At 40.4% G+C, this 20,166-nt stretch overlaps 1 protein-coding gene across 2 annotated transcripts; it reads left to right on the forward strand.

The window, feature by feature from the left end:
• Nucleotides 1–3,824: 3,824 nt before the first annotated feature.
• LOC111960626 (signal peptidase complex subunit 2) lies at nt 3,825–11,897 on the forward strand. 2 transcript variants are annotated; one of them, XM_070438508.1, is made up of 5 exons: nt 3,825–4,018; nt 8,969–9,049; nt 9,167–9,326; nt 10,260–10,395; nt 10,590–11,897. In XM_070438508.1, the coding sequence occupies exons 1-5, from the start codon at nt 3,980–3,982 to the stop codon at nt 10,774–10,776; spliced, it is 603 nt and encodes a 200-aa protein (XP_070294609.1). In that variant the 5' UTR covers nt 3,825–3,979; the 3' UTR covers nt 10,777–11,897. The 2 variants fall into 2 exon arrangements, with proteins under 2 accessions (XP_070294609.1, XP_070294607.1); XM_070438506.1 differs by having other exon boundaries at nt 3,829–4,018; nt 8,966–9,049.
• Nucleotides 11,898–20,166: the final 8,269 nt, after the last annotated feature.

Genomic DNA, 20,166 nt, shown 5'->3' on the forward strand with positions numbered 1-20,166 from the left:
TTATTGATTCTTTATAGTAATCAGAATGTACCACTTGTATAGCCTACATGATTAATCTACAGCGCTGTACTTTGAAGGAAACAACTTGTTCGGATCATGTCCATTCACATTCTGAAGGAACTGTGAAACACAACCTATTCAAACGCAACTGAGACCTGAAAGACTTTTTCATTCAAGCTCATCTCGTTTTAACTTTCACTTGAAGTATGTAAAGAGATTGGCACATACAGTTGAAGTCAGAAGTTCTTATATACACCTTAGCCAAATACATTTAAACTCAGTTTGTCACAATTCTTGACATTTAATCCAAGTAAAAATTCCCTGTCTTAGGTCAGTTAGAGCACCACTTTATTTTAAGAATATGAAATGTCAGAATAATAGTAGAGAGAGTGATTTATTTCAGCTTTTATTTCTTTCATCACATTCCCAGTGGGTCAGAAGTTGACATACTAATTGAGTGTATTTAGTAGCATTGCCTTTAAATTATTTAACATGGGTCAAATGTTTTGGGTAGCCTTCCACAAGCTTCCCACAATAAATTGGGTAAATTTTGGCCCATTCCTCCTGACAGAGCTGGTGTAACTGAATCAGGTTTGTAGGCCTCCTTGCTCGCACACGCTTTTTCAGTTCTGCCCACAAACGTTCTATAGGATTGAGGGCAGGGCTTTGTGATGGCCACTCCAATACCTTGACTTTGTTGTCCTTAAAACATTTTGCCACAACTTTGGAAGTATGCTTGGGTCATTGTCCATTTGGAAGACCCATTTGCGACCAAGCTTTAACTTCCTGACTGATGTCTTGAGATGTTGCTTCAATATATCCACAAAATGTTCCTTTCTCATGATGCCATTTATTTTGTGAAGTGCACCAGTCCCTCCTGCAGCAAAGCACCCCCACAACATGATGCTGCCACCCCCGCGCTCCACGGTTGGAATGGTGTTCTTCGGCTTGCAGGTCTCCCCCTTTTTCCTCCAAACATAATGATGGTCATTATGGCCAAACAGTTCTATTTGTGTTTCATCAGACCAGAGGACATTTCTCCAAAAAGTTCGATCTTTGTCCCCATGTGCAGTTGCAAACCGTAGCCTGGCTTTTTTATGGCGGTTTTGAGCATTAAGCAGCTGCTTCTTCCTTGCTGAGCGGCCTTTCAGGTTATGTCGATATAGGACTCGTTTTACTCTTGTACCTGTTTCCTCCAGCATCTTCACAAGGTCCTTTGCTATTGTTCTGGGATTACTTTGCGCACCAAAGTACGTTCATCTCTAGGAAACAGAATGCATCTCCTTCCTGAGTGGTATGACGGCTGCGTGGTCCCAGGGTGTTTATACTTGCGTACTATTTTTTTGTACAGATGAACGTGGTACCTTCAGGCGTTTGGAAATTGCTCCCAAGGATAAACTTGACTTGTGGAGGTATAAAATATTTTTTCTGAGGTCTTGGCTGATTTCTTTTGATTTTCCCATGATGTCAAGCAAAGAGGCACTCAGTTTGAAGGTAGGCCTTGAAATACATCCACAGGTACACCTCCAATAGGCTAATTAACATAATTTGAGTCAATCAGAAGCTTCTAAAGCCATGACATCATTTTCTGGATTCTCCCAAGCTGTTTAAAGACACTAAGTTGACTGTGCATTTAAACTTCTGACCCACTGGAATTGTGATTCAGTAAAATAATCTGTAAACAAATGTTGGAAAAATTAATTTTGTCATGCACAAAGTAGATGTCCTAACTGACTTGCCAAAACTACAGTTTGTTAACAACTTAGAAATTTGTAGAGTGGTTGAAAAATGAGTTTGAATGACTTCAGGCTTCAACTGTATGTTATTCTGTATGTTTATTTTCTCCAGTATCTGGTATTGAAATGTTTGAATGCTGAATGTCTTTCCAAGACATTGATTTGACCACTCAACACAATGACAGGTTTGAAAATATAATATTAGTCATTGATTTTCATTGGAGGTCATACATAAATTCCCCAAAATTTAAATAAATATTAGTTATTATATCTTCAAATCATTCATTTGAACATTGGAACTTCAGTTTCTAGCTAAATTCAATAAATCTTACTGTCTTTAAGCTTCTATTTTTCTTCCTCAAGCTAATTTTCTTGTAGCTATAACTAGGGCCATGCTTTTTAGTACATTTTGTTTTGTTGGCACTTTACATTTAATAGTATTTCCAGCAATGTCTACAAGCCTTGATGCAGGTATAAAACCCTAGGACATGTTTTAATTGACACAAGTTGTTTCCAATCAATCACTACAGTTGTGTATTTGGTGGGGATGATGACCTAAACCAGGGGAGGCATTGCTCTGCAAATCTTAATTGCACAACACCTAAGAGCAACTCCCTCCAAGTACATCTAAGGCACTGCATCTCAGTGCTAGAGGCATCACTACAGACCCTGGTTCAATTCCAGGCTGTATCACAACAGGACGTGATTGGGAGTCCCATAGGGCGGCGCACAATTGGCCCAGTGTCGTTAGGGTTTGGCCGGGGTAGACCGTCATTGTAAATAAGAATTTGGTCTTAACTGACTTGCCTAGTTAAATAAAGGTTAAAAAAACATTGGTACCCTAGGACCCCCGGGCCATTACTACACTAACAAGTATATGCCATAGAAAACACTTAAAGGGTGACTGCACTTCCTGATTTGGCATTGCTTTTCATCAATGCACATTAAGGAATGCTATCGGGCATGACTGAAGGCAAACAAGAGTTGTGGTTTGATGATTTGGGTGTGTCTTTTCCATTCAATCACAACAAACAAGGGCAGTATTGAGTACAGCGAGTTAACCTAAGCTAGTTTTGCTAACAAAGTTTTGAAGTTGAGGACTTCTCTGCTCATGACTGACTTGCCATCTCAAGATGGTCAACTAATTCAGTTCTATGTGTAGGCTAAAGCCTGCGCTGACTTAGTGTTTAGTCATGCTGACAGCACCTAGTTAGCATTGCCTGGTGATAACTGTAGCTGGCTATCATATCTGTAACAAAAATATAAATGCAACAATTTCAAAGATTTTACTGAGTTACAGAACCTATAAGGAAATCTGTCAATTGAAATGAATTAATTAGGCCCTGATCTATGGATTTCACATAACTGGGCAGGGGTGCAGCCATGGGTGGGCCTTGGAGGGCATAGGCCCGCCCACTTGGCAGCCAGGCCCACCCACTGGGGAAATCCATAGATTAGGGCCTAATTAATTCATTTCAAATCCTTCTATGAACTGTAACTCAGTAAAATCTTTGAAATTATTGCATGTTGCATTTATATTTTTGTTCTGTATACATACTAGACAGAGAAATATCTATATTCCCCCCTCAATTTCATCGTGAAAACTAAAAGGATATTTTTGGTCTTAATTTAAGGTTGGGGTTCAAATCAGGTTTTAAGAAGATAAATTGTCGATGTGGGCAGGGTTTATGACTTTGCGGCTTGCCCAGATTGTTAACGAACATGTGAGCTGGGCGAGCTAAAATGAGGGGCTTCGATTTATCTGGCACGCATGCCCATTTCAAAGCCCACGGTGAAATCACCTCATAACAAAAGTGACTTAATTAAGCACGTGGAGTAATGTGTAGGATTATGTATATTCACATGGAAATGTGATTGCTTTTGATTTTTTTTTAAATGTGAAGATATATTTTATGGAAATGAGATCTTGTCTGTTTGGTTGATGCACCATGCTGCCTTGTTAACAACATGACCGAGCTGCGCAGATTACTGTTCGGTTTACGAAGGGTGCTCCTCCCTCAGCGCTTTTGTCCGTTCATGTCACGGGCCAATGCCGGTGCCCCGCGGTTCCTCATAATCGCATCCGACCATTGACTTCTCATTCTTTGGGGGTCAATAAAAACACTCAAAATCGCTTCCGTAAACGTACGTCGTTCCTAGTTAGTTTGGTTGGCTGCAAAAAATATGATTTTAGCCAATCACATTGTTCCAGGTCACCCACAGCAAATGTACAGGAAGGAAAGATGGCAGCCAGAAATGGGAAGAATGGTCTACTTGAGAAAGTAAGAATTATATTACACTAATTCATGCTACACCGACTTTGTTCATTTTATAAGACACAGAGATCGGAAATTAAACCTGTCATGCTTGGGTATTTTTCAATAGTTGACCGCCTAGCCAATATTGTATTACGCCACGACAGGCATGTCTACTAGTAACAGACAGACCGTTCATTTTGAGTTTAAGCTAACATTAACGGTAGTTAGCAAGGTAGTTTTACTTTCTTGAAGGAAGTAAAGGAATTGGCTATCCAAATAACGTGGGCTGTAGCGGTAACGTTGTTTGTATGTTCTAATTTCAAGAGGAACGCAGATCTGCTTTGAAGTGAGGGAAGCTTGTTGACCAGCTAGCTAACTTGGATAAGCTATGGCTAGCATGCTAATGGCCAATATTATTCCTCGTTGTTGGCTTCCCAGATGTTAACACTACGCGCTGGATAGCTAGCTAGGAAACTATAGGTAGCATATGCTGACAAACTTCACTAGATGTAAAGTTATAGTGACTAGCTACAGGAACTAGATAACCAGTAATTCTATACTGCAGCAAGCAACAATTTAACCGTACTATCTTGGATTGCATTCATTGTAACAGTGCAATTGTTTAACAATTGGAGCCTGGTATTAACTACTTTTTTTTTTGCCTGGAAACCCGACGTTCAATTGCATTGAATTCTACTTTACTAGTTGGTCCTTTTGGCGGTAGGAATGTGAGACCATATATCCACTGGAAATTAGTGCTGAGCAATAAGTCCTTTTTTTTTTTTGGTCGGTTCGGTTACCCCCCCCCCTATATTAAGGTCAAACAAACAAACATTTGAGAATATTAAGGGGAATTCCAAAGCCAAAAATCATATATATATATAAAATACACAAAAAGCATTCCAGGTGAATCTGGTTGAGAATGGCAAGTGTGCAAAGCTGCCATCAAGGCAAAAGGTGGCTACTTTGATGAATATGAAACACTTTTTTTGGGTAATTAACCTAGTTCTTAACATGATTTCTCTCATCAATGATTCAATTTCTCTCTAGAAAATGCCCATTGGGCTCACACACAACACACACTAATGGAATTCAAGTTTTTGAACAGATGTTTAATATCTGGGGGGCAAAAAATATATTGGTTAATCGCTCAGCACTACAGGAAAGTATAATTACATAAACTTTTGAAAGCACTGGTATTGCCGAAAGATTTATCACCTGAAGCATGCGCTCAAGATAAAAATGCATGCACGAGACGCATGCATACTTGGCGAATTCGCGCGCGTGAATATGGTTCTGCGCATGCTTCAGGTGATGGAAATCTGAACACACTACCAGTTCTATGAGAAGTAGATGTAATTATACTTTCCTTTGGATATATTCTCACATTCCTAAATATTATTTTATTCAACATTCTAGCTTGTAGAGGTTGTGAGAATTTTCCTGTTTTTAAATGCTCATATCTGCCTGACATAGAATGCAATTCAACGTCAGGTTTCCAGGCATTTTATAATGTATGACCCGAGAGATTATCTAAATATGTTGTGATTATCAAACTTGCATTTTAGGACTGGATGAATGAGTGTCAGTGAAAATGTAGCTAGGCTATATGTAAAGGTCTAAAGCCGTGTTCACATTGGCAGTTTGAAGTAGAGATGCACGTTTTTTGGTGAACATATCGGAATGTGTTGTCAAAGCTGACGTGCATACCTAATATAACCAATTACCGTCAGTCACACAATTAGTTAGATTGCACACAAATAGACTTTATTTAAGTTTCACATGATCTGTGTGTGTATGTATTTGTGTATATACCTGTGCCGAAAGGTCCCAGAGTCTGCAACACCACCAAGCAAGCGGCCCCATGAAGACCAAGGAGCTCTCCAAACAGGGCAGGGACAAAGTTGTGGAGAAGTACCGATCAGGGTTGGGTTATTTAAAAAAAATCTGAAACTTCCCACAGAGCACCATTAAATCCATTATTAAAACATGGAAAGAATATGGCACCACAACAAACCTGCCAAGGGACTGTTGTCCACCAAAACTCATGGACCAGGCAAGAACGGCATTAATCAGAGGCAACAAAGAGACCAAAGATGACCCTGAAGGAGCTGCAAAGCTCCACAGCGGAGATTGGAGTATCTGTCCATAGGACCACTTTAAGCTGTACACTCCACAGAGCTGGGTTTTATGGAAGCGTGACCAAAAAAAAAAGCAAACACGTTTGGTGTTTGCCAACAGGCATGTGGGAGACTCCCCAAACATATGGAAGAAGGTACTCTGGTCAGATAAGACTAAAATGGAGCTTTTTGGCAATCAAGGAAAACTGTCTGGCGCAAACCCAACACCTCTCGAGAATTGCAGCTGTAATTGCTTCAAAAGGTGGCTCTACAAAGTATTGACTTTGGGGGGGTGAATAGTTATGCACGCTCAAATGATTACAACCCCCCCCCCAAAAAATCTATTTCAATTCCAGGTTGTAAGGCAACAAAATAGTAAAAATGCCAAGGGGGGTGAATACCAAAAGATTTACTTTCGCAAGCCACTGTACATGACCTAATGACGCCACGTAAAATTTTGCACTACACGTGCAACACAGCATTCCTAACTTAGCCCACAATGTCTGCTGCGTGGATCAAGCAGTAAAGTTGAGCAGTCATTTGATTGAGTTGTCTCGCTGAAACTTTGCAAAATCTATTAAAGCCAAGGTAATGGAGTTCATTGCCCTTGACAATCAACCATTCTGTCGTGGGTGATGTTGGCTTTCGCCGACTGGTCGAGCTACACTACCAAGTGCGCTATTTTTCAGATGTTTCCCTACCGGACTTACACAGTTATAGCGTCACTGCTATTAGCTTCATGGCATACATACTATGGAACGCCGTTTGGGTCTTTGCGTGTCAAAAAATATACAGTAGCACTGTCAAAGCTGTACAAAAAAGTCTGCAAACACCGGCCATGAACGATGTGTTGGTAATAAAGCATAATTTGTTCGACCGCAACTTCTGGCGTAGCTAGGTACCAAGTTAAAGCTAGCTAACACCAATACAACCAGCCTGAAAACAATAACCAGTAGAAACTGCAGTCATTTTCATTATTCTTAGCAATGATTTAGGAATCCTTGTAAGTATTAGCTAGGTTTCCACTTGTTGTTCGCCTATTGAAATTGAACTTCAGTTCATGAAAATAAATAGCTAGCCAGCTACTTAACCCTATTGCCCAAAGCTAATGTTATAAGCAGCCAGTTGGATTTATCTGGCTAGTGATGCTCGACCGGACCGGGTTATGTGTTGTGAAGCTAGCCACAATAAGGATTAGGCACAATAGTGGAATTTGTGGTTTACCTTCAAAATAAAAGTATGCCATTGACAGTGATGCAAAATAATACAAATAGTAGAATTATGCCATTTTTATTTTGAAGGCTAACTACAAAGTCCACTGTTGTGGCTAATCCTTATTGTGGATAGCTTCACATAGAGGGTCCGAACACCGTTAACCCTAATTTATAAGACAGTTTTTTGATTATTTTAGAGGATGACATCTAGCTATATAGTTAGCTAACTATAGCTACTGAAACAGATTGTCGTTTTGTGGGAAGAACATTGTTTGCATCCATGAGCTAGCTAGCTTTTTAAATTAGTATGTGTCGTGCTGTCATATTCAGGTCTTGATTGACACGTCAGATAGTGTTATTTGACACGTTAAAGAGTATATTTTTTTTACACGCAAAGAGGCGTTCCCTAGCAAAGACCCAAACGGCGTTCCATAGAAATCCTGGTTGAGAATGAAACGACTGAACAAATGAACAACAAAACAGCACAGCAAATAAGTAAAATAAATTGGTTTTGATTATGTTTTACTGGTAATAAGGACATATGTAAATTCCAACTAAATAACGTTTTGTTGTCTGTAACCTTTTATTTAGCTAGGCAAGTCAGTTAACAAATTCTTATTTATAATGACGGCCTACCCTGGCCAAACCCGGACGACGCTGGGCCAATTGTGCGCCGTCCTATAGGACTCCCAATCACGGCCGGATGTGATACAGCCTGGTATCGAACCAGGGACTGTAGTGATGCCTCTTGCACTGAGATGCAGTGCCTTAGACGTGTGTGTGTGTTAACTATTTAACTGTACTAGAATGCAAAAAGGGTGCTAAAATTTTAAGTATTGTTTTTGTTTTTTTGCATGGAAAATATTAGTTATCGGTATCGGCTAAAAATCAGTGCATCATTAGTTTGAAGTGACTCAATCTATTGATTTGCATGTCCGATTCAAATCTTTTAGTTTTCATGCAGTCTGAACAGCCACAAGGCACATGGAATCTGACCTGATTCCTGGCCATGTGACTTGTCTATATTTGCCCTCAAGTGGTTTTTAGACTGTTATTTGTCAAGAACATGTGGTAGCTAACAAGCTAGTTAATTGTTTACAAACAAATATAGTGAATGTGCTAGAAAGCAAAACAGCTACCTAAGCTAGGACTCGTTTTGAAAGTTGGATCATCTTATATCCATCCTTTGGCTTTAAGTGTTGTTAACCTATGATTTTGAACATTCAAAGCAAATGGGAAAAGTCCATGGCAGGCATTGTCACCTTAGCATGCTACATAACTTCCTGAGTGATAGGAAGCACAAACACCACCACCAATCAGCCTACACCAATGCGCACGCACACACACACCCCTCATTACTATGACAACTAGCATAGCCTTGTCAGCAAATGACTGCTGTGTTAACAAACACACACACACACACATCTGATTTGGTCACTTGTAAACTTGATGTTTGTACAGTCAGTCCAAAATAGATTAGAAAAACAAAACTGATTTTGAGCATTAAGGCCTGCAGTGTGAACAAGGTGTAATTGTCATTTAACATGCCCCTGCAATAGGAGTTTGTTGCAGGAGGAGGAAACTAACTGTCAAGAACTGTGTTGCTCATACTATTGACCGTTGTCATTTGTTTTCAGTGGAGGATTGATGAGAAACCTGTGAAGATTGACAAATGGGATGGTGCGGCTGTCAAGAATTCTCTTGATGATGCAGCGAAGAAGGTTTGCATATAGTACAATGAGGGGGGAAATGTACACAGAAATTAGCTGATTTCCAGTCTCTTGTATGGTTTTGACATTTTACATCTGTTATGATCATATTCTTCCAACATTCATCAGGTGCTCTTGGAGAAGTATGGTTATGCCGAGAACTTCAATCTCGTAGATGGACGTCTCCTCATTTGCACAATCTCCTGCCTCTTCGCCATCGTAGCTTTAATTTGGGACTTCCTTCATCCATTCCCTGACTCCAAGCCAGTCCTGGCAATCTGTGTCATATCATATCCTTTTAAGGGAAAAAAATTATGAAACTACTGCTTTGTCACAATAGAAGACATGCATAAAGATGGCATGAGTGCCTACAGTTTGAGGTAATTTACTACTACGACCACCGCCATGATTCCTCGTCACACTTACCACTCACTGTACAATACGCCCCATCTACATGATCCAACTAAAGTTAGCAAATATTAATTGTGGGAAGTGTGTGGAGGAATGATGGCAGTGTTGATTGTGCTAAATGATGTCAAACTGTGCCATCGTTGTGCATGGTAACTTTATTCTATGTCATTTAATTTCTACATTCCATTGGTGTAATGCAATCCTAACACGCCTTATTGCTTTTATAAAACAATTCATCCAACTGTGGATATTGCTTTAAGGGCCTCTACAGTTTATTTATTTTATATCCACTTGTGCATTTTGACATTTACAGACTGATGATAACATGTTTTTGATGGGTTATTATTACCCAAATGTACATTATCACGGCTTAATGCTGACCACACCGCTCACGTGTGGTCCACACTCCAGTCCAGTTGGTAGTGGTAATGCACCACTGCCACTATGCAGTTGGTTGCCAACCACCATATAAATTCCGAAGAAGACGCCTGAAGGAGGAGAGAGAACCAGAAACAAACTTGTACCCTTTAATCTGTGGATTAATTGTGCATTTCAGGTAAAATAACAACCCAATGTTTATATCCCAGGACAAATTAGCTAGCAACAGCAAGCTAGCTAGCTAAATTGCCATAATGTTTAATGCTTTTCAACCTGTCCCAAATGTGGGTGGACAAAATGAACATGTGTGCAATATCACACGTGGACATGTGCACGGTCTGGTCAGCATGTTAGTAACTTAATTGTCCTTCCCAAAATGTCCGTTATTGGATTCTGGAATTTATATATCCATGTTTTCCCTAACGGATCCTTACGTATTTCATAATGATGGGCTTTCTAACCTTATACACCTCCTACCAAGAAAAGAACATCTTCCTCGTTTCTGTCCAGAAAGATCCCGCAGGCATGGACCTTGACCACACCTGGCAGCTTTCATCTAGTCTGAAAAGGTACTTTTTTGGGGGGGATGGTTTACCTTTTGTGCATTTTTTGTTGTTGGTTCTATCACATTTTCTGAGAGATGATGCCTGGTAATGTTTTTAATTTATCTTGATATTGAAAAGTCCTGCCTAGCAAATTTGTTTGCTTGTTTTAACTTTCAAGTGTTAACAGTGTGTGGTGATGTGACTTCTACTCTCTGCAGGTTTGATGACCAGTACACACTAAGAGTGTCCTTCACAGATGGAAAGTCCAAACACACACGGGAGCAAGAGATCACAAAGTCTGTGGGGGCTTTCTTTGACGGGAACGGAACGCTGGTCATGGACCAGTTTGAAAAGTGTGTGTCGAAACTCCATAATAGTTTGGCCACTGAAAAGAAGACAAAATAATAATGATCAGACCTTTACAATGCTGCACCACACTGGCATGAACTGCAGTAGAGCACACTGGTATTGTACAATCCTGGGTGCATTTGGATTAGTTATTGGTTGTTATAAAAGTCTGCACGCCAGCATTTGTTGTGTATTGTAATAATTGTCCAATAAATTTGAGGGATGTCATAAAAAATCTCCCCCCCCTATGTTTACCTTGATACAAGTTTCATCTAGACATTGCTTTGAGGACCCTTAGGACAACTTAACAAAACTTGAGTGGTGCAAAAAAATGGCATCTTCCCACTTGAATGGCTGTTAAAAATTAAGAGATTGGTCTTCTTTGACTTTTCTTCCTCACATTTTATGCTTTAGGACAAAGCCTTACGTAATGCGTGCAGTGAATGACCGGATCATTTTTGTTGGAAATTGTTAAATTGTCCCGAAAGCCTTATTCAACTACTGTCCTTTTAAAAGCTTTGCAATTCTACATGCATGTATTTTTTTTAATGGATTTTGTTACCATAAGGCTTTAAAGGGCAAAAGAAACGATCTGGAGGGACTGTATCCATACATTTCGTAGTGTCGCCACCATGCCTCTCTTCAGTACATGGTTTGTTGGAATCCGTTTAGGTGGAACTGCCACGTCCTTTTGCGATATTACAACAAAGACATTACTTCGAACAATGTATTTTTTTTTCTCCGGATATTGCACATCACTGCATGTGTGATAGCACAGCAGAGTGTGTACTGCAATTACATTTTTCATTATGTTGCTGGATGCTCATCTCCTTTTGAAAAACAATCAAAGGCCTGGGGGTGACCAGTAGCGCTGTTTCACCTTTTGCGGCTCTCCGCTTTAAAGCAGGGTTAATTGTTTTGATGTACATGTTTTTGTCAACGGATTGAAAATTATATTGATTAGTTATCCTCACTCGAGTGCATGACCATTTTAGAGACTTAATTTATATTGTGATGGTTGGATGATATTCCTGGATAGTTAATTTCTCTGTAGTATGACTTTAAAAAGTGAGTGCTACAGCGACTTTGCCATTTTTGTCTGTAGGTTTTTGGCTTTAGCAACCTTATTGTACGTACCTGTTCATTTAAGTTTCAAATAAAGTTAGAAGGCATTTTTACATTGTCTACTTTTTTTGTTCTGTGTTTCAATGAATAGGAGTGCTGATCTGGGCTTGTCGCAGAGTAGAAAATTGCTTGTAAGTGCTGAGAGTAGAGATGATTTACTCTTATGGGTAAAAATGAAAGCTATGCATGAAGCCTTAAGTCGAGTCCCACCTAGTCGACAGATATTTAGGAGACCTAATGAGCTGTTTTAACCAGTTATGAGTTACCAGCAGGTGTCTTGATAAAAAGGCAGGAAGTCAGTGGTTCCTGTGCCACAGACAGGAAGTTTCTTTGGAGTTGTTGAAAGAATGTTTTATTTCTATGTGATCAACCCATAAATGACCTTGACCTACATGCAACAGTAGGCCTATCTCTTGCGGGTTTGACAATGATTTCACTCACGAGTAATTCACATGACATACAGTGCCTTCAGAAAGTATTCACACCCATTTACTTCCACATTTTGTTGTTACAGTCTGAATTTAACATTGATTACATTCAGTTGTATCACTGGCTTACACACAATACCCCACAATGTCGAAGTGGAATTATGTTTTTAGAAATGTTTACAAATTAATAAAAGCTGAACTGTTTTGAGAGTCAGTAAGTATTCAAACCCTTTGTTTATATATAACAAGCCTAAATAAGTTCAGGAGTAAACATTTGCTTAACAAGTCACATAAGTTGTATGGACTCACTGTGTGCAATAATCGTGTTTAACATGATTTCTGAATGACTACCTCTAAGGTCCCTCTGTCGAGCAGTTCATTTCAACCACAAAGACCAGGGAGGTTTTCCAATGCTTCACAAAGAATGGCACCTATTGGTAGATCGGTAGAAAAACAAACATTGAATATCCCTTTGAGCATGGTGAAGTTATTATTTACTCTGAATGGTGTATCAATACACCCAGTCACTACAAAGATACAGGTGTCCTTCCTAACTCCTGCACGAAGGACACCGCTCACGGATTTCACCATGAAGCTAATTGTGACTTTAAAACAGTTACAGAGTTTAATGGTTGTGATAGGAGAAAACTGAGGATGGATCAACAACATTGTAGTTACTCCTCCACAATACTAATCTAATTGACTGAGTGAAAAGAATGAAGCCTGTACTGAAAAAATTATATTCCAAAACATGCATCCTGTTTGCAGCAAGGCAATTAAGTAATACTGCAAAAAAATGTGGCAAGGCAATTAACTTGTTAGGTTAGATACACACAGACCGCATGATAGAGGAAAGTACCCAGCACAAGGTGTGACAAAAATTTGCCTCATGCAGCGTAACACGTCCTTCGCATAGAGTTGATCAGGCTGTTGATTGTGGCCTGTGGAAAGTTGTCCCACTCCTCTTCAATGGCTGTGCGAAGTTGCTGGGTATTGGTGGGAACTGGAACACGCTGTCGTACATGTCGATCTAGAGCATCCCAAACCTGCTCAATGGGTGACATGAATGGTGATTATGCAGGCCATGGAAGAAGTGGAATATTTTCAGCTTCCAGGAATTGTGTACAGATCCTTGCAACATGGGGATGTTTCATGCTGAAACATGAGGTGAAGGTGGCAGATTACTGGCACGACAATGAGCCTAAGGATCTCGTCACGGTATCTCTGTGCATTCAAATTTCCATTGATAAAATGCAATTGTGTTTGTTGTCTTATGCCTGCCCATACCATTCCGGCTGTAACACAACAAAATGTGGGAAAAGTAGAGTGGCCTTTTAGTGTCCCCAGCACAAGGTGCACCTGTGTAATGATCATGCCGTTTAATCAGCTTCTTGATATGCCACACCTGTCAGGTGGATTGATTATCTTGGTAAAGGAGAAATGCTCACTAACAGGGATGTAAACAAATTTGTGCACAAAATTTGAAAGAAATGTGCTTATTGTGCATATTTAACATTTCTGGGATCTCTAATTACAGCTCATGAAACATGGGTCCTATACTTTACATGTTGCGTTTATATTTTTGTTCCGTACATGTTACCCCTTGGCAGCGTTATCAGAAAGCCCAACATTGATTTTCACTGCTACGCAGACAAAACACAACTTTAAATGTCTGTGTCACCAAATGATTTTAGATAAATGATTAGTCTGTATTAGTAATTGAAATACTTGGACGGCTCACAACTTCCTCTAGCTAAATCAAGACAAGACCGAGGTACTTATTATTGGAGCCAAAGTACAGAGCGATAATATGGCCGCACATTTAAAATCGCGGGCAATAAAGATAAAACACTAGGTAAAAAACCTGGGTGTAAGTTTAGATTCTGAACTAAATTTAGAATCCCACATTAGGAATGTGACCAAAATAGCTTTTTTACCGGATACAGAGAGACTCATCCATGCATTTATTACAAGCAGGCTTGACTACTGTAATGCTCTTCTGTGTTGCCTACTCAAGAAAGCCATCGGGTACTGACCAAGACCAGACGGAGAGCACACATTACACCGGTTTTAAAGTCTCTGCATTGGCTGCCTGTGAGTTTTGTAATTCATTTTAAGATTCTTCTATTGGTTGTCAAAAAACAATCTACTATTGAGCACCCCAATACATGTCAGACATGCTTTTAAGTTATGTACCCAGTAGGTCCCTCAGGTCCTCTGGCACTGGCCTTTTAACTATCCCAAAGCCTAGGACCAAGAGGCATGGAGAGGCAGCTTTTAGTTACTATGCCCCCTGCCTCTGGAATAGCCTGCCATAGAACCTGAGGGGGGCCGAAACTGTGGACATATTTAAAAGGGATCTTAAAAAACAACTTTTTAGCTTTGCTTTTCCTTAGGGTGCTTTTTTAGTGTTTCAGTTTTTTATACTCTTATGTTGATTGTGTAGAAAATGTTTCAGTTTTTATTTTAATTGTTTATTTGGTTCTTCCTGTGAAGCGCATTGTGTTGTCTATAAACTCAGCAAAAAAACAAACATTCCTTTTTCAGGACCCTGTCTTTCAAAGATAATTCGTAAAAATCCAAATAACTTCACAGATCTTCATTGTAAAGGGTTTAAACACTGTTTCCCATGCTTGTTCAATGAACCATAAGGAATTAATGAACATGCACCTGTGGAACGGTCGTTAAGACACTAACAGCTTACAGACGGTAGGCAATTAAGTTCACAGTTATGACAACTTAGGACATTAAAGAGGCCTTTCTACTGACTCTGAAAAACACCAAAAGAAAGGTGCCCAGGGTCCCTGCTCATCTGCGTGAACATGCCTTAGGCATGCTGCACGGAGGCATGAGGACTGCAGATGTGGCCAGGGCAATAAATTGCAATGTCCGTACTGTGAGACGCTACGGGGAGACAGGACGGACAGCTGATCGTCCTCGCAGTGGCAGACCACGTGTAACAACACCTGCACAGGATCGGTACATCCGAACATCACAGTTGGCAACAACAACTGCCCGAGTTACACCAGGAACACACAATCCCTCCATTAGTGCTCAGACTGTCCGCAATAGGCTGAGAGAGGCTTGTAGGCCTGTTGTAAGGCAGGTCCTCACCAAACATCACCGGCAACAACATCGCCTATGGGCACAAACCCACCGTCACTGGACCAGACAGGACTGGCAAAAAGTGCTCTTCACCGACGGTCACGGTTTTGTCTCACCAGGGGTGATGGTCGGATTCACGTTTATCATCGAAGGTTTGAACGTTACACCGAGGCCTGTACTCTGGAGCAGAATCGATTTGGAGTTGGAGGGTCCGTCATGGTCTGGGGCAGTGTGTCACAGCATCATCGGACTGAGCTTGTTGTCATTGCAGGCAATCTCAACGTTGTGCGTTGCAGGGAAGACATCCTCCTCCCTCATGTGGTACCCTTCCTGCAGGCTCATCCTGACATGACTCTCCAGCATGACAATGCCACCAGCCATACTGCTCGTTCTGTGCATGATTTCCTGCAAGACAGGAATGTCAGTGTTCTGCCATGGCCAGCGGATCTCGGATCTCAATCCCATTGAGCACGTCTGGGACCTGTTGGATCGGAGGGTGATGGCTAGGGCCATTCCCCCCAGAAGTGTCCGGGAACTTGCAGGTGCCTTGGTGGAAGAGTGGGGTAACATCTCACAGCAAGAACTGGCAAATCTGGTGCAGTCCATGAGGAGGAGATGCACTGCAGTACTTAATGCAGCTGGTGGCCACACCAGATATTGACTGTTACTTTTGATTTTGACCCCCCCTTTGTTCAGGGACACATTATTCAATTTCTGTTAGTCACATGTCTGTGGAACTTGTTCAGTTTATGTCTCAGTTGTTGAATCTTGTTATGTTCATACAAATATTTACACATGTTAAGTTTGCTGAAAATAAATGCAGTTGACAGTGAGAGGACGTTTCTTTTTTTGCTGAGTTTAGTACCTCTATTACGTCACCTAACTGGTGCCCCCGCACATTGACTCTGTACCGGTGCCCCCTGTATATAGCCTTGCTATTGTTATTTTACTGCTGCTCTTTAATTATTATTATTTTTGATTTTTTTTTCTAAAACTGCATTGATGGTTAAGGGCTTGTAAAGTAAGCATTTCACTGTAAGGTTGTATTTGGCGCATGTGACAAATAACATTTTATTTTATTTGATTAATGTCTGAAATTTGCTATATAAATAAAGCTTGATTTGATTTGAATACAAGTGGCTGCTGCTTATTTATATGTTACATAATCGAAGGATAATCATTACATCATCTCTCTAAATTGGTACAGTATTAAGAGTTCTGTACGGTCATGCACCCTAAAAAATATCACAGGGGGATTTTCCTGAGATGTTATTGTGGGCTGTGTCTGAAAACATTACTAGCTGTCAAATCCTTGCTTCCTCCATACTCATTTCCTCAATTCCTTATACAGCGCATTGGAGGATAGGAACCGATGTTCCTCCCTCGGACCTCCTCCTCCAATGAGCTTTGAGAGGATTTGAGGAAAACAAGGACGGAGGGCGCAAGGATTTGACAGCTAGTAATGTTTTCATTTCAGAAATAGCTGTGATGTCAGAGACAAGACCCATGTAAACAGATTTGTGGAGGTTTACTCCAGTGTAGTAGTGTCACGCTGTGCTGACTGAATAGCTGAGATATGGAGAGATAACCCAGACAATGCAGCGGGCAGCTATATTATTGTTGATTCCGTTAACTCCCACAACTCCTATATTTACTAATGGCAATCCACAAATTCCTTTAACCTCTCCCATACCAGAATGTGTTGTTTTTCATTCAGGCCATGTAGAACAGGAGCCAATTATGTTCATTCTTTATTCAGGCCTCCATACCTGGGTTCAAATACTATTCAAAATATTTATAATGCTTTGAGCGTTTGCTTTAACCTGCCTGGAATGCCAGGTTGGCGGTGTTTGCACTTTTGGGAGATTTAAATTGGGTCCATTGCAACAGACAAGCTCAATGAAGCCAGCTAAAGTATGTGAAATGATTTCAAATACTATTTAAAACCAGGTCTGACTAGACCCCCTTTTTCTGATTCATAACTGCCTGGCTTTGAATAATTGTCTTATTCTCAGCATAACACCCAGCTGCGTATTTTTTGCACTGAAGATCGGAAAACCAATATATTCTGTGTTTATATTTATAAAAAAAGCTACTCAATATTGTGAGAAAGCTACTCAATGTTGTGCTCACTCTTTTCACGAAAATAATGCAGTGTTACTGTACTGTTACACTACCAAGTTCAAAAGCACATAGAGCCCGACAAGTGTGGCAGCAGTGTTTTCCTTGACAATTCATGCTCAACAGCTGCGTCATGCGTTTGTATTTCCACACCACTGCAACTTGGAGTATTCGATTACAATGAAATTGTCTTACATTCACACTACGAAACAAATTGTATGAACAGGAAACAGTATTTTATTGAAACTAATACAGTCAGGTGATGAACTAAATACCATTAATCAAATGTATTGTCACAAGTATAAGAGTTCACAAGGAAAAAGCTTCAAGCATTTTCTTCACACGAGTAATATCTATGAATAACAAACTTGAAAGTTATTTTAATCGTACGCATAGGGCTAACACACAGAATCTGGGTAAGTAAATTGTTATTGTCCTGGAACTCCACAATGCCCGGCATGGCGTGACAACCATACAACTAGAGCTGCTTTGACTTCTATAATCCAATTAAAGCCAATACTAGGCAGAGAATCATTATATGTTCATAGTGAATGTGTGCTTGCCTCAACAGAGACTAGTCCCTTGTTAGGAAGCATTAATGCACTATTTCTATATGAAATGGGATCTTCATAGTGGGTAAAGTACAGGTTAATAGTTCTAGTTCCCAAATGCATTCTGTTAACCAAAAAAAGGTAGCATATTTTTGGGGTTTGAAAAGGTCACAGATTGGCTCCAGATTGTTGATGTTGATCTCCTGCAGTCATGGATCATGTCAGGTTAGAATCACAAAGCACAGCATCTGCACAGTAATAGTGAGTGGTTTGAGTCACATGCTATACTTGATTTTTCAATCCTTTAATATGATTCTTTATCCATTTTCCGGCATTATTCCAGACCTGGAATAATATTTGTGAAATACTTGAGGTGTGCTTGATTTGGCTCAACTGGTACAATTGAACCAATGGAGTAGTCCCAAAAGTGCAAACTCCTAAATCAAACACCGTTTTTGAAAGTATTTTAGAAATATGCTTGATACAGGTTTGTATCATGATACAGGTTTGCATACTATAGTACCGTAATCTGCGTGGGCAGCCATGGTAACCAACCATGTACTCCTGGGCATAGCAATATTTGAGGCAAGTCCCTCACTAGCCACACGTCCAGCCCTGAACCTCTGTGTCAAACTGTACAATGAAATGAATGTTGAGTTTTTGTATTGTGAGTGATGCCACTCTATTAACTGGACTCTTCAAGTGTACAATATCTTGCACTGATGTCAGCAGCAGCAGAACTAGCATGGCCAAACCCAGTTTCCTCATTCTGTTTCTTCAATAAACTTCTGACTCGTCAGGCACTGTGCCTGCCTCCGTTGAGGCTGCATTATATACAGAATTTCACCACTAAAGGGGGAGAAGTTGTGGGAGTAACAGAATCAACAGTAATCACCAATAACACTCAGCAAGAGAGAGGGAGGGGATGAGGCACCTGACCCGGCCTAACCCATCCACTGTTGCAGGTACTCTGAGCAGTGGAGCTGGGGCAAAGAGTGTACATTTCCTGCAGTCAAATGACCTAGTGGCGGTGTGGAATGTTAATATTTTCATAATTAATAAACGTTTCTTTTTTTTTATCCCTGAAAATCCGGTGTTTCTATGTTTTGTTATATTTCAGACTTCTGTGATGTATATAAAGTGTAATATCGGGATGGAAACTCAGAATTTAATACAATACAGTGCATTTTGAAAGTATTCAGACCCCTTAACTTTTTCTATTAAACAAATGTACAATACAGCCTTATTATAAAATTGATTACATTGTTCCCCCCCCCCCCTTCATCAATCTACACACAATACCCCATAATGACAAAGCAAAAACAGTTTTTTAGACATTTTGCAAATGTATTAAAAAATTTAAACTGAAATATCACATTTACATAAGCATTCAGACCCTTTGCTCAGTACTTTGTTGAAGCACCTTTGACAGCGATTACAACCTCGAGTTTTCTTGGGTATGACGCTACAAGCTTGGCACAACTGTATTTGGGGAGTTTCTCCCATTCTTCTCTGTAGATCCTCTCAAGCTCTGTCAAGTTGGATGGGGAGCGTCGCTGCACAGCTATTTTCAGGTCTTTCAGAGATGTTTGAATGGGTTCAAGTCCAGGCTCTGGCTGGGCCACTGAAGGACATTCAGACACGTGTCACAAAGATACTCCTGTGTTGTCTTGGCTGTGTGCTTAGGGTTGTTGCCCTGTTGGAAGGCAAACCTTTGCCCCAGTCTGAGGTCCTGAGCGCTCTGGAGCAGGTTTTCATCAAGTCCCTGCCGCGGAAAAACATCCCCGCAGCATGATGCTTCCACCACAATGATTCACCGTAGGGATGGTGCAAGGTTTCCTCCAGATGTGACGCTTGGCATTCAGGCCAAAGCATTCAATCTTGGTTTCATCAAACAGAGAATCTTGTTTCTCATGGTCTGAGAGTCCTTTAGGTGCCCTTTGGTAAACTCCAATCGGGCTGTCATATGCTTTTTTACTGAGGAGTGGTCTCGTTTGGCCACTCTACCATAAAGGCCTGATTGGTGGAGTGCTGCAGAGATGGTTGTCCTTCTGGAAGGTTCTCCCATCTCCACAGAGGAACTCTGGAGCTCTTTCAGAGTGACCATCGGTTTCTTG

Source organism: Salvelinus sp. IW2-2015, linkage group LG4p, assembly GCF_002910315.2.
Source record: "Salvelinus sp. IW2-2015 linkage group LG4p, ASM291031v2, whole genome shotgun sequence".
NCBI lineage: Eukaryota > Metazoa > Chordata > Actinopteri > Salmoniformes > Salmonidae > Salvelinus > Salvelinus sp. IW2-2015.

Excerpts from the sequence above, each read along its gene's own strand:
- LOC111960626 (XM_070438506.1), top strand. The coding sequence starts at position 3,980 with ATGGCAGCCAGAAATGGGAAGAATGGTCTACTTGAGAAA. Across the intron at positions 4,019-8,965 it reads AGAATGGTCTACTTGAGAAA|TGGAGGATTGATGAGAAACC; the intron begins GTAAGAATTATA and ends ATTTGTTTTCAG. Across the intron at positions 9,050-9,166 it reads TTGATGATGCAGCGAAGAAG|GTGCTCTTGGAGAAGTATGG; the intron begins GTTTGCATATAG and ends AACATTCATCAG.